We start from the raw sequence: 13,785 nt of genomic DNA on the forward strand, positions 1-13,785 counted from the left end.
TCATTTGGCACCATATGAAATTCCTTTGCAAACTCCAGAAAAATGATGTGTGTTTTCCCCTCCTCTACTAGTGATCATCAAACAGTTCTACTGCTCTTGTTATGTTATTATAAATGGTTACTAGGTAACTAAAATGAGAATATCTTCTTAAGATTTTACCACAGGAGAAAAAATACAAACCAGTCTATAGTTTTTTACTTTCATTCTACCACATTCTAGCCATCCCTATGTAATGGCTCTGTCTTGCCTTCCTTGTGTTCGTTAAAAACTTTCCCATTGCAAGATTTTCATTAAACAGCCAGATTAATAACATTGTCTTACCACACTTCCTTAAAACATGTGGTGAAATCCCATCTAATATTACTTCTTTACTACCATCTGGAATGCTCAGTATTCAGAATTCACTTGTAATTCTTCAATCCTCTCTAGCCCTCTAAGAATAAAACTTGCTTTACAAGAATAAAATACCTTGATAAAGAGATCATCAATCAAGTTCTACTGCATTATCTGCATTGGTCAACTACCAATTATGGTCTCCATCAAGCAGGGTCATTTATCCACAAGCATTTCTTCTCCTGCCACCCTAAGTAGTGAAAGAATTCATTGGGATTCTTCAAGGAGAATCTCAAGAAGCAGTGCTGAGCTCCTCTTGTTTACTAATTTTTCTCTCCTTAGTACACTAGTCATCTTCCTAGCTTGAGCCTTAAATAGTATTTCAGATGCAACTATTCTCCATCTCTCTTTATATGTTGTCCACAATGCTTTTGTGGGATACTAAGGCAAGTGATGTGAAGTCATTAGCTGTAATATACGAGTTGCCCTAGTCCTGAAAATAGTTCAGGCACAAACTTTGTTTGCTTACACTTGGATAAAGGATTAAACTAAGTATATAATTTCTTAGTATCTTTAATTTATAGCTCTAATACCTCATCCTCATACCTGAGTTTCTTCATCTAGTGAAGAGGTAGCAGTGAGCTGAATGTCGCATACACCAGGTTGATAGCTTTTAACAAAATGGGTACTCAATAGTTGAACATCTTCTGCATCCGTAACTCTCACACCATCTGCATTTAGAAGTTATTCTTTCATATTCGTTCCTTCTTTTACTTGCAGCATATTGATAGAATTCTTGTGGATTATCTTTAACACGCAGAGCCAGTTTCTTTTCATACTCAGACTTGGCTTTCCATGCAACAGTTGTGACGTTTCTAGCCTGCTGCTTAAAATGTTCATAATGGATGTCATCCTTATGCACACAGTATTCTTTCTACATCGTTCTTTTCTTACGAATCTCTTGCTTGATAAGATTACTCATCCATTTGACTTCTACCCTATTTCTTCTTCAAACTCTCGGGACACATTCTGATATCACATCATATAAGTATTGTTTAAATGTTTCTCATGCACTGTCGATATTCTTTCCATCCAGCCAATCCCATTTCACTGAACTCAGTATACTCCTCAGTTGGTCATAATTTCGTGCTTTGTAGTTCAGCATGTAACCTTTTCTGAATGGAACATTCATAAACTTAGTCACTTCCCAAATGAGTACCACATGATCACTGTCACCAATCGGAGGCAGAATAGTTATATCTTTAACTGAAACGCCCTCTGACACTATAATCAAATCTAACACTCTTTACCCTCGAGTTCCTTCTGTCACATGCTGCTTGAGGAAGTTGTCCTGCAACAGCTCAATAAATGCATTTTAATTCTTCTCATTTCTACTGCTGCCCAATGAATATTTAGATAATTAAAGTATCCCATAATGATTACTCTTTTCGCACTCATCTTTTCTATTTGGTGATGCATTTCTTCATCACTGCTTTATCTAGACATCCTGCTTGCTGAGAAATCATGGGAATGTAACAAGATCTGTATGTAAGTTTTGTAGATCTGGAAAAGGTATATAACAAGGTTTCCAGAGAAAATCTGTTCAAAACACTATAGTTATATGGTGTGAATAGAACATTACATTGAGCAATACATAGTATATATATATATATATATATATTTGAGTTGTAAGTCAGCAGCTAGAAAGATGGTTTAATATGAAATTAGGTGTGAGTGAGACAAGGGTACACATTATCTGCATTGTTATTCATCATTTATATGGATCACATTATGAAGGAAAGTGATATTAAACCTAATATCAGAATTGGAGATACTAAACTCGGTTCTTCACTTCATGATGTTGAGATGATATGATACTTTTAAATAAATCCATTATAAGTCTTTGATTTCCTAATTAATTGAATAACTGTTGTAATAAATTTGATATGAAAATCAGTAATAAAAAGACAAAGACAATAAAACAGACTGAAACATCAGCTGCATCCTGAATGAAGAACCTATAGAACCAAATAGAGCAATTAAAACATTTTAGCTATTTTAGCAAAGATAGCAAATTAAACATGAAATTAGACAACAGAATAAGCAAAGCTGGTATGGCAGGAGTCAGTGAATAAATTTATATGGAATAAGAGAGAAATTAGTAATTAGTCAAACACTACTTCTTCTTTCATTTGAGAAATTATGGACTCTACAACCGTGTTATAAAGTCCATAATTTCTAAAATGAATGCTGATCACTGTGCAACACTAAAATTGTTATTATTATTCGTGACACCTCCAAGGAGTCCGTGGACTCATCGTGGGAGGACACCCACTGTACAACTCTCCATCTTCACCACTACAGTCATCCACTATACAAACAATCATCTACATCAACGCCATCTACTGCCTACCACCACACCTAGTATTTTTTGTCTGTAGATGTGTTCTGAAGGGCTAATTTGTCTGTATGCGGGATGAAAAACCCGAGTTTCTGGGAGGAAAAACCCTGCTGCCTCCATATGAGATCGGCTAACTCACCTTCAATTGAAAAAGTCCATATAAAGATTTCTCCCATCACAACGAGAATAGAACTTAGACCCTTTTCCAGTTGAACGGTGCAATGTATCGTTGTTCTTCCAATTGCACTACTGAGACGCTTTAAAGAAAGGATTCTGACTACTACTTCTTCTTCAATCCATTAACCCTAGGACAGGTAGAGTGAGTACTTTATACATGGCACAGTATAAAATTTCATAACATGCTATGCTTGTGGTATGTACACATCCCAGTGAATTAAAAATCTGGCAGCTGAGAAATGGGAATGTATATATGTGCATAAAATGCAAGCACTAGGAAGTTCCTTAGATGACTGAAATATAAGATCTGATAATATTGGGGTCCTGATAGATTATAAATTAATTTGGAGAAAGATTTTCAAGAATTTACATCATCAAGGTGGTGATGTAACCTGTTCATGTAGTACTGTCATAAATCCTTTGCATCCCCTCAGGGATTGGGATCAGGAATTTGATAATGATAAACATCCTGCTTTCACCCAACATCCACTCACACAATCAAGGCCATCCATCAAAACATCTTCTTCTGCCACATGGTCTAAAGTCAGTTCCCATTTTAATTTATTGGAATGTGTACATACTACAAGCATAGCATGTTATGAAATTCTACACTGTGCCATGTGTAAAACTGTCTTTAAACAGTGGCAGACTGGACAATGATGTGTTAGTGAAATTAGCATTGGCAGTTGGTACCTCCATACGTCAATTGGAAGAACAGAGGAACACTGAGTTATCTGATCACATACAGAGGTAGCAGCATTTTTTACCAGAAACAGGTTTTTTATCCCTCGTACAGGCAAATCGGCTATGAGAAAACACAATTTACACACAATAAATATTGTTGTTGGTGGTGATGGGTGGTAGATGGCATTGATGATAGTTGTAGTGTTATTGTGTGTATTTGGAGAATTAAGTAGTAGGGGAGACAGTAAAATGAGTGTAACATAGAGTGCCCTCCCTTGATGAGTCCTTAGAGATGTCACGTAATAATAATAATAGATACAATGAACAAAGCTAAACACAAGATACCAAGATACAGTAAACAAAAAACTCATTCATTATGCTATTAAATCACTTATCACACCAACTTAAAAACTAGGTATCATAGGGATGCATTTTAAAAGTCCCCTTCTAATACTAAAAACTTATCTCTCTCTCTCTCTCTCTCTCTCTCTTTCTTTCTTTTTTTTTTCCACCTGGTGTCCACAACCTACTTCTGGCTTCACTCTCTCTAGTTGGGAGGTGGGGGGGGTGAGAAGGGAAAAAAGCATTTATCAGATTTTAAACAGATTAAATATCTTAATTTGTTTACAATTTTTCACAATATCATCATGTGTTTTAGATGAATGCACAAGGAATCGTCACAGTCATAGGTTTGGTTGCTTGATGAGAGTTAACACAGCTCATTTTCACATTCACGGAAAAAGAAAGAAAAAAGTATAATAAAGACTAGGTGGCAAGTGTAACACATCAGTTGTCTTATGGACTGCTGCTATATAAGTTACTTTTATATTTATTGTGTGATGTTATTATGTAATTTTTAGATTAAGTGTTGTTATATGATAAATTCTTTATTTCTTGTTTAATAATTTTGAACAAAATGGTAGTGAAAGGGAGATGATGTCCATTGTGTAAGTCAATGCGAAAGATTAACAAAGTGGATGGAATGGAATTTTTGAGAATCGTGCGGTACCATGAGTGTAATATGTATGTGTGGGGAGATGTTACTAATGTTCATGTGGAAACATTGAATGAGAGAAAGGAGGAAACGTACTTTTGCAGTAAGCACAATATGCTGATAGACCATAAGGTTTGTTTGAATCAGAGTAGGGAACATGGCAGCATAAGTGAAATGTGTATTGGGGAAAATTGTGCAAATATTAAGTAGCAGTGTGCATGTGAAACAGTGTGACTGACTATCAGAGAGTGTGTGAGATTGATAGCGAAAACCAGAGTGCAAGTAATAGAAAGATGACTAGCAGAGCTGATGAACTAAAACCATGCATGACTGGCAGTAAAATAGCAAGAGAAAATAGCAGCAAAAAAAAAAAAAAAACAGTGAAGATAAGGCAAGAGATAAAAATGGATGCAGAATGAAATGAAGAGAGTTGTGGATATGTGTGGAGAGTGAAGAAGGCCAAAATGAATTATGTCCAAATGAAAAAGGTAATGAATGCAAGTGGCATTGTATTCGAATTTTATTATCGGAGGTGTGGTAAATAAGAATATGCACACATCGTTTGTTTACCATGTGTGCATATTCATGTTTTTTGTTGTTGTTTTTTTCATTTTTGTTTTCATGTTTTGTATTAGTGGGAAATTGAGGCACTAGAGTAAGTGAGAAAAAGAGTTGGTAGTGGGAACAAGGAGAATGTAAGACTGGATATCAGGAGGATGTTGAGAAGAATAAAATATAATAGCATGTTGCCCAGATATGGCAGTGATGAGATCAGAAGGAAGGCAAAGGTTATGAATAATATGTTAGCAAAAATGTGTGAAGAGAAAGTGTGCAGTTTGTGAATGTGTGATGAGTTTGAAGAATGAACGGAATTGTGTAAGAGTGATGAGCTGCATTTGAATGGTTTAAGTGTGAGTAATTTAGAGAGACTGCTGGAAAGAAGAGAAATGAGTGCAGAGAATGGACCTGAGCAAGTAAGATGTGATGTGGAAGAGCAAGAGGAAGGAGGATTTAAGTGGTATACTAATGAATGGAGATGTGGGTAGCATGAGTATAGAGAATGACAGAACAACTGTGCAAAACGGGAAAGTTGGGGGGGGGGACTTCATGATGGACAGGGGAACACACAGCGTAAGAAAGGTCAATGCTCAAAGAGGAAGTGAAAGTGTGAGTTGAGAAGAAAGGATGGGGATCGCTTGGGATATGGTGGGGGAGGTAGTACTGGAATGGGTAATGAGAGAGAGAGAAGAAATAGCTCAAGAAAGACATGGAGAAGTCATATCTAATGAGTGATATCAGTGAAACTTGTTATAGATCCAGAAATTAACTATAATGTTTTGTATACAAATGCTAGAAGTCAGGAAAAGGGCACGAAACTGTTGCATTGATTGAGTTTGTTCAATCAAAAATTGTTGGAATAAGTGAGATGTGGTTGGATAAAGATGATATCCTGACAGGAATAGAGGCTTAAGGGTATGATATTTTTCATGAAGACAGAAATAGTAAAAAAAAAAAAAAAAGTAGGTGGAGTGCTGTTAATGTCAGTAGTTTTGAGACAGTATGGTGTGAGATAGAAGTGAACAGAACAACATTAGTCAGATGATGCTATGGACATGGTAATGTGAAAGGGTGCTGACCATAAAATGTGTAAGAAAATTAGCCAAACATTTAGGATAATGATGATTATTATTGGTAATTTTAATTATGGTATTATAGACTGGAATGACAACATAGTATCTGGAAATAAAAAAAAAGACTTTCTCAAGATTTTAGGGAGACAACTACCTCAGGCAGAATGTAACTGAGGGTACACAAGGATTGAGGGTCATAAATCTGATTATCTCATCAGAGGTTATCATTATAAATGAGGAGTCATATCTCCCTCTAGTTAGTGAAAGTGATATGAAGAGATTACCCATAAGTGGTTGACATCCATGTGAGGACTTCTATAAGGAAAGGATATATGTGGAATTACAAGGTTGGTGATTATGAAACACTCAGGAGACAACTTGCAGGCTGTCACATTGGATGAGAGAAGTTGGGTGGAAAGGAGGTCAATGCTGCTTGGTTGATATTCAAGAATTATATAGTGTAAGCAATCTCTAAATGTATTCCGAGGGACAGAAGGTTAAATAACGTAGGTGTGAAATGGATGAATACTGAAATTAAGCTTGCAATACACATTATAGAGGCAATATATAACAAGCCATAAACCATCAATTTCATAAGGAGTACAAAAAATAGGGTAGAAAAGGTACTTGGTAAGGCTAGTAAAAGTGCAGTATGAGCAGTAGTTAGCTATTGAAGCCAAAAAAAAAAAAAACTAGGGAGTTTTTTTGATATATAACCAGCAGAAAAAAGAGTGATTATGGAAGGATGACATTGATTGAAGAAAATGGTAAAAGAATAACTGCTTCTGAAGATATAATTGAGATGTTAAATGAGCAAATCATAAAGGTATTTCATCTTAGTGAATGTGACATCATGTGGAGTTTGAGAACATTGGAAGAGGAGAAGAAAAGACTGACTGTGAGTGTATCAGGTATATACTGTATATATGAGGAATTGAGTAGGCTTGGTGTTATTAATATATGGGACTTGATGATATATCATCTCATATTTTGAGGTGATATATCATCAAGTCCCATAGGTATATCATATTTTGAGGGAATATGCCAGGGAGGTGAAATCTGTTGAGTTCCAAAGGACTTAAATTATAAGCTATTCAGCATGTCAGGTATTATGGTTAAAGTGTTGGAGGACCAAGATCCAGAAATAGGTCGACAACAGTGGCATTCTCTTTAATGGATAACATGGGTTTGCTAAAGGAAGATCATGTTATGTTTGTAATTTGCTTAGTTACTACAATAAGGTGATAGGTTTATCGAACAGGGGAGATGGATACACTGTAGTATACTTAGATTTTACAAAGGCTTTTTGATAGATTGCCACATGATAAGTTGATAATTAAACTAGTACAAATGGGGTTGGATATTACATTAGTACACTGGATTAGAGATTGGCTGTCTGATAGTATCAGAAAGTTGTATATGGGGGAACAACATTCCATAAGAAGAAAGTCACTAGTGGTTGTACCTCAAGGGTCTGATTTAGGGCAATTGCTTTTTAATCTGTATGTTATTGATATTGGAGAAGATTTGAATGGGGATATTCAGTTGTTTGCAGAGGATGCAAAGTTCAGAAGGACTATGAGAAGTAGAGCAGATGTTGTGGTTTTACAAGAGGACTTGAATAGACTGAGTGAACGGGCACAGAAATGGAGTTATTAGTTCAATGTTGCAAAGTGTACAATTTTAAAATTTGGAAAATTTTAGATGGGATATAGAGTATACACTCAGTTGGAATATATTGGAGGAGATGGAAGAAATAAGAGATCTGGGTGTGATGATGGAAAGGGATCTAAAAGTTTTGAGGATACATTTCTGAAATTGTGAAGACAACAGAACAAATTCTTTCAATGATGCAGAGGATGCTGACTTGTAGAGGTAAGGAGAGTCTAGTTCCATTGTATAATGCCCTGATTAGGCCATATATGGACTTGTGCACAGATTTGGTCACCTGGTTTTCAAATGAAGAAGAGATATTGGCAAATGTCCAAAGGTGATTGCCTAAGTTGGTTTCTGGTGTTTGGAATGTTGAGTATGAATAAAGGTTCAGAAGATGCAATTTATAGAATATAATGGATAGAATGAGGTGTAGGTGATATGATAGAGGCATAAAAGTTGGTAAGGGGTTCTTATCAAATTAATGTTGAAGAGGTTTTTCATGGAATATTGGGAAAACAAGAGGTTATTTCCAGAAGCTGTATAAAGAGGTTAGCAAAAGAGTGAAAAGCAGGTTTTTTGCATGGAGGATGGTGAATAATTGGAATGCATTGCCTGAGAGTGTGAATGTATTTAAGACACAGTGTGATGAGCTGTGTGTATGACAATAATGAGTCTTTGACTCCGTGTCAGTCTGCGAACAGTAATCACGATGATCAAACTCTAGGATCATCTTATGTATTTCACACCATTCAAGTAAAATTCATGAACTGCAGATTCTTTACTAAAAATTGCTGATTATAATTACTGTCAGGTTTCATGTAAACTTGTTTTAATATAATAACAATTTATTTCAATTTCTTGTAGATCTGGGCTTATATGTTGATATCCAAGGAAAAAAATCCAGAGAAAAGGAGCTTATGTTTCCTGCATTGCCTACTGGTATAAGTAAGTATGCGATAAAGTTTTCAGCAATAAGTTTTTAATAATTTAAATTAAACTCAAAATGGGCATCCTTTTTTTACTAAGATATATAAGAATATACATGCTGAAAACAGAATGCATTTTGGTTGGTTGTCAACACTGCCACCAGTGTTGACACTCAACCAAACTGATATAAGTACCTTCTGGTACTTATATCAGTTTGTAAGAGAGATCATTATGTACTGTTTCAGAGGTTACACCAAATTAACTTAATATTTGCTTCATGAGATTTGAGGTCCTTTATCTTCCTGCAAGGGCCTCATAACCATTGTATCATCATACACTTATGAATTAATTAATTAAATGGTGACTGAACAGGAAAAATTGTTAGTCAAGAAAAACGTATATGAAACAGTAAGGTGAATGAGAAAGAAACGCTCCAATGAAGCTTATGATGAAGCATCTTATCCTTTTCTTCTGGTACTTATATCAGTACCAGAATATGAACAGTGTAGGGAAAAGAGATTGATAGATCATGAGAATTGGTTAAAATACATCTGATGCAGACTGCACAACAACTATATACAAGAGTTAAGCAGATAAATATAGTATGAGTGAAATTTATAAATAATAAATTTGGGCACTCAGCATAAAAAAATGTTATATAAGATAGCAAGCAATGAGAGAATGCACAAGGACTAAAACATGCAGGTGAAAAAAATGAGCAAGCAACATAAGGAAAGTATGAGCAAGCAGTATAAGGAAAGAAAAAAAGATTGAAGATGAATGGAGAATAAGACACAATAAAGGAAATTCAAGGGAATTTTTATGTTATGTGACAAACAAGAGGAAGAATGAATATGAAAGAATGACACCAGTGGTGATAATAATAAAGTGCCCACAGAGGATGTAGTGATTTATTTAATGAGTATTTTTCTCAGTATATTTCATACTGTATGATATGTGCGATATCAAAAATGGAGGCAAATGTTACAGGGACTAAAAGAGAATGAAACAGAGGTTGTTGAAGCATTTAGTAGGCTAGCTTATAATAAGACTGTGCAGTTTAGATGATATATATACACAAGAGCCAAAACATTCTGACCTCCTACCTAATATGATGTTTTCCTTCACATGTTGCCAAAACAGATTTTATCTGGTGAGGCAACAAAGCTACAAGATTTCTAAAGGTTTCTTGTGGTATATGGTACCAACAGATAACCAGCAAATCCTTTAACTCTTGTAAGTTACATGACTGAGCCGCCACAAAGCAGATGTGCTGTTCAAACACAAACCACAGCTGCTCGAATGGATTGATGCCTGGAGAATTTGGAGAGGCCAGGGCAATACCTAGTAATCTTCCTTATGTTCTGCAAGCCATTCTCACACAATCCGGACTGTGTGGCATGATGCTTTATTCTTCTGAAAGATGACACAACCAGAGGGGAATACTGTTGTCACATGGGTATGGGATGACGGTGAGTCATTACCACTTTAGATTCCCAATGCATCCTTCTATTTGAGTCTCTTCTATCGCTATAGCAATATCTGGCAATGTGCCCAAACTTATTGCATCTATAGCACTGAGGCACTTTCCTCCAGTTTTCTATTTCAGTACACTCTTGTTCAGATCCCAGCTGAACAAGAGGTTTACTTGGAGGTTTACTTGAACTCCCCTAATTGGTTTAGAATGGAGTCAAGTTTCTCCATCAAGGGCTGCTGTAAGTGTTTCTACCTCTTTTTTTTATATAAGAGTGAATTTCTTCCATGTTAATAGACTCTGCAACACTCGATCTGTTGTGGTCTATTTTATTTTCTTCTGTGGCCTTATTTTCCTCTTTTTCTTCCTTCAGTTTGTCTTTACTTTTTTCTTTAGAATTCCCTGGATTTTTCTCTTTCTTAACCTCTCTCTTTTGATCTGACACCTCAGTAATGTTGTGTATCTGGCTGGTACTGGATTTGGAATGAAGATCGCCTAGCCTTTCTTCTTTTTCTTTAATGGCTTGATAGCATTCTTCTAAGGTGTTTATTTTCCTTTTGTATGCTGTCTCTTTATATTCTTCTCTTACTCCTAACCTGAATTGATTGAAGACAGCCCAATCAAAATGGCTTTTTTCCTCACTAGACATGCTCAGGCTATTAACTAAGGTGAGCAACCTGTTGTAATAATCAGTGATCGATTCTTTTTTTCTCTTGTCTACATTTTTGCAGCCTCCACAGGTTCGGACCTACGCTTTTAACTTTGGAAAACTGAGATATCAGGGTATCCTTGAATTTATTGTATTCCAAAGTATCTCTTAGTATGGGAGAGGAATACAAAAAATTCTTGGCCCTTGCAATCAGTTTATTCCTTAAGATTATTAGAAGCTGGAAGTCCGACCAGTTTCCGATGTTCCTTAGCTCCTCTATAAACTTGAAGACAGACAACACATCATCGTGGTCCTCTCCAGAGAATTGAGAGATTATGAGGTGAGGATTTACTGTCCTAAAGACTTCTATATCCCCCCCCCCATTGTGTTAGTACTAGTGGCCTCCGAGTTTCCGCTGTTCACATTCATGGTTCTTAAAACATTTTCTTACACTATATATATATACACTTTCTATTTATTTGCCTGTTCTTTATTTACAAAACTGTTTCAATCCACTATTTCTTATTTTAACTACTGTGGATTTTATCATGTTGACTGCACCATTGTAATGATATTGTGTTATTTTGGTTATTTTGTTATAATGTCTTTACTCTATCTTTATTCTAATTAGCAGTGCGCGCTTTCTCTCTCGTAACCTTTCTTGCTTATACTATTGCATACTATGTTTATCTACCTTTTGCACTACGAGTCTTATGCCTAATGAACACTGGAAAATTTATTTGTAAGACTGTGCCACCAGTATTATTTATATTGGCAGAAGACTTAGTAATACGTCTGGTAGATCTCTCTCTCTCTCTCTCCCTCTCGTACTAGCATGAGTCCCCTCAACAAAGTTTATATCAACAGTTGTGGTTCTTAAGTACTTAAACTGTGCTTTTATTACCTTAGTTGTTTCCCACTCACAAGTCCAATTTTTTTAGGAATGGTGCAGTTGTAAAATAAAAAAAAATCAGGCAGCACTCTATTTGCATAAAAATAAAACACATTTAATTACAGTAATAATAAAGTACATTAAATAAGCGATAGGGAGGTTACTCTTCTCTACCTATCCTTTATGCCTTTGGTATATAGAAACAAACTTTCCCTTTTCAAATTTAAATGACTATACAATATATATAATTACTCTGTTACTTCTCTGCTTAAAAAAATAAATTGCCAAGACTAATTTACTCATAAAGGGATTAGCTAGCTATAGTAAATTATCTTACAATTAATATTCCAGTTAACAACAAATCAGAGAACTCTCTTATAGATATTTCTTATTACTATTTCTTATCAGTCCATCTATGACATATCTCCTAAATTACAAGAAGAATGTACATTAAAGGATGTAATATACTTACAGAGGCTCTTTGTCACAACACCTTCCAAAAGTCCTGCATCAAAGTCTCTATGGTTTTTCTCTCATCTCAGGCCTTAGGTTTCCACCTGGAGAGTCTTGTTTCGGGGGGGGGTGCTTCATCGCAAAAATCAGCAGGTCTTGGACTGCAATCTTCCCGGTGCTCAAAAGTTCAGGCAAGAAGTTTCAGCTTTCAGGCTTGAAGATCGTTCTGCAGCTTTTGGCTTCTGTTGACTTCTCGCAGCACTAGGACATCCGACTGGCACTTGGCATTGACTGTTCTCCCAATTTTTCCTCCGGGTCCAACTGCCTCTGGTTCTCCGCCGACTGCTTATGGCTCACTTTGGTAACAGTGCTTTGCCTCTGCTCTCTCAGCAACTGGATCTCGGCTCTCCTCTGTCAGCAACTGGACCTGGACACTCCTCTCACGATGTTCAGCTCAGTCCCCTTTTATTTTTGCCTTCTCTGAGACCTTGCACGAAGTTGTAATCCCCCAAAGAATTCGGCATGACTCTTTCATCTTCTTTTAAGTTTGACCTTCTCTTTGTTCTCCCTCGTGCACTCTTTTGATCATATGTTGCCGGGCAGCGGAAACTTGTTTGAATCTTTCAGATCTCTCAGGCACTGACTTTGGAAGTGTTTATACACAGAACTTGTAAGCAACTTTCTCACACACTTCATCGTAAACAACTTTCTTGTGCTCTTATACATAGCTATTACACAAAACTTCCGATGGCAAAGCATTGCCTTTGTTTTTTATATTTACTGTTTTAACTAAAGTTAAAACAGTAAATACAATCAATTCCCATAGGGTTATTTACATTAATCTTTCACATAAAATACATAGAGACAAACAAGGTTATTTTTGTAACAGTTCTCATGAGACTTGACCTCTGTAAAATTCGATGTAAAGCGCTTTGATATTTATAAGCTGCAATCGAGTTTTACAGCTTGTTCTGTCATGGAGTTTCCTCATGCTAAAGTACAAATTGAAGCTCCCTTATAGTTTCACATATATCCCTTTCTAAACCAAACTCCCATATGATTTGCTATCACCAAGTTAAAAACTGATCACTTTCACCAGTTAGAGGCATAACAGCTATCTCATTTTCAAAACGATTCTCTGATCTCTTTTCCTCCTCTTGCTTGTTTTCTCCTCTCAACAATCTCTATTGCCATAGCTGAAAGCACTCATAATGATAAATGTTCCTGTATCCATGAGGAGAATCTGCCCCTGCAGTTCCATGTTCTTCAGATGACCCTCATCTGTAGAAGCACTCAACTATACTGCTCAAAACAGTTAGGGGATATTCTTGTTGTTATTCTTGTTAAAATTATTTCATGCTAAAATGTATAATATGTTAAATTTGTAATAAATATCGATTATTTAAACAATATCTCATTAATTACACCATTTCCATAAGTATGAAATATTTATTCATGTAGAAAGTACCCAATAGTTATAATTATTTGCAGAAATTTATAATTATCCAACAGAA

The 13,785-nt window shown here is 35.8% G+C and overlaps 1 protein-coding gene across 1 annotated transcript in view; it reads left to right on the top strand.

The window, feature by feature from the left end:
• Nucleotides 1–13,785, top strand: part of LOC150101467 (serine/threonine-protein kinase Genghis Khan-like) — an 896,778-nt gene that overhangs the window by 796,573 nt on the left and 86,420 nt on the right. The window contains 1 exon segment of the mRNA XM_090400803.1: nt 8,741–8,821. Within this exon segment, the coding sequence (XP_090256929.1) occupies nt 8,741–8,821 (81 nt within the window).

This window comes from Typopeltis vanoorti, chromosome 11 (assembly GCF_054136105.1).
Source record: "Typopeltis vanoorti isolate ZY-2024b chromosome 11, IOZ_Tvanoo_1.0, whole genome shotgun sequence".
Classification (NCBI taxonomy): domain Eukaryota; kingdom Metazoa; phylum Arthropoda; class Arachnida; order Uropygi; family Thelyphonidae; genus Typopeltis; species Typopeltis vanoorti.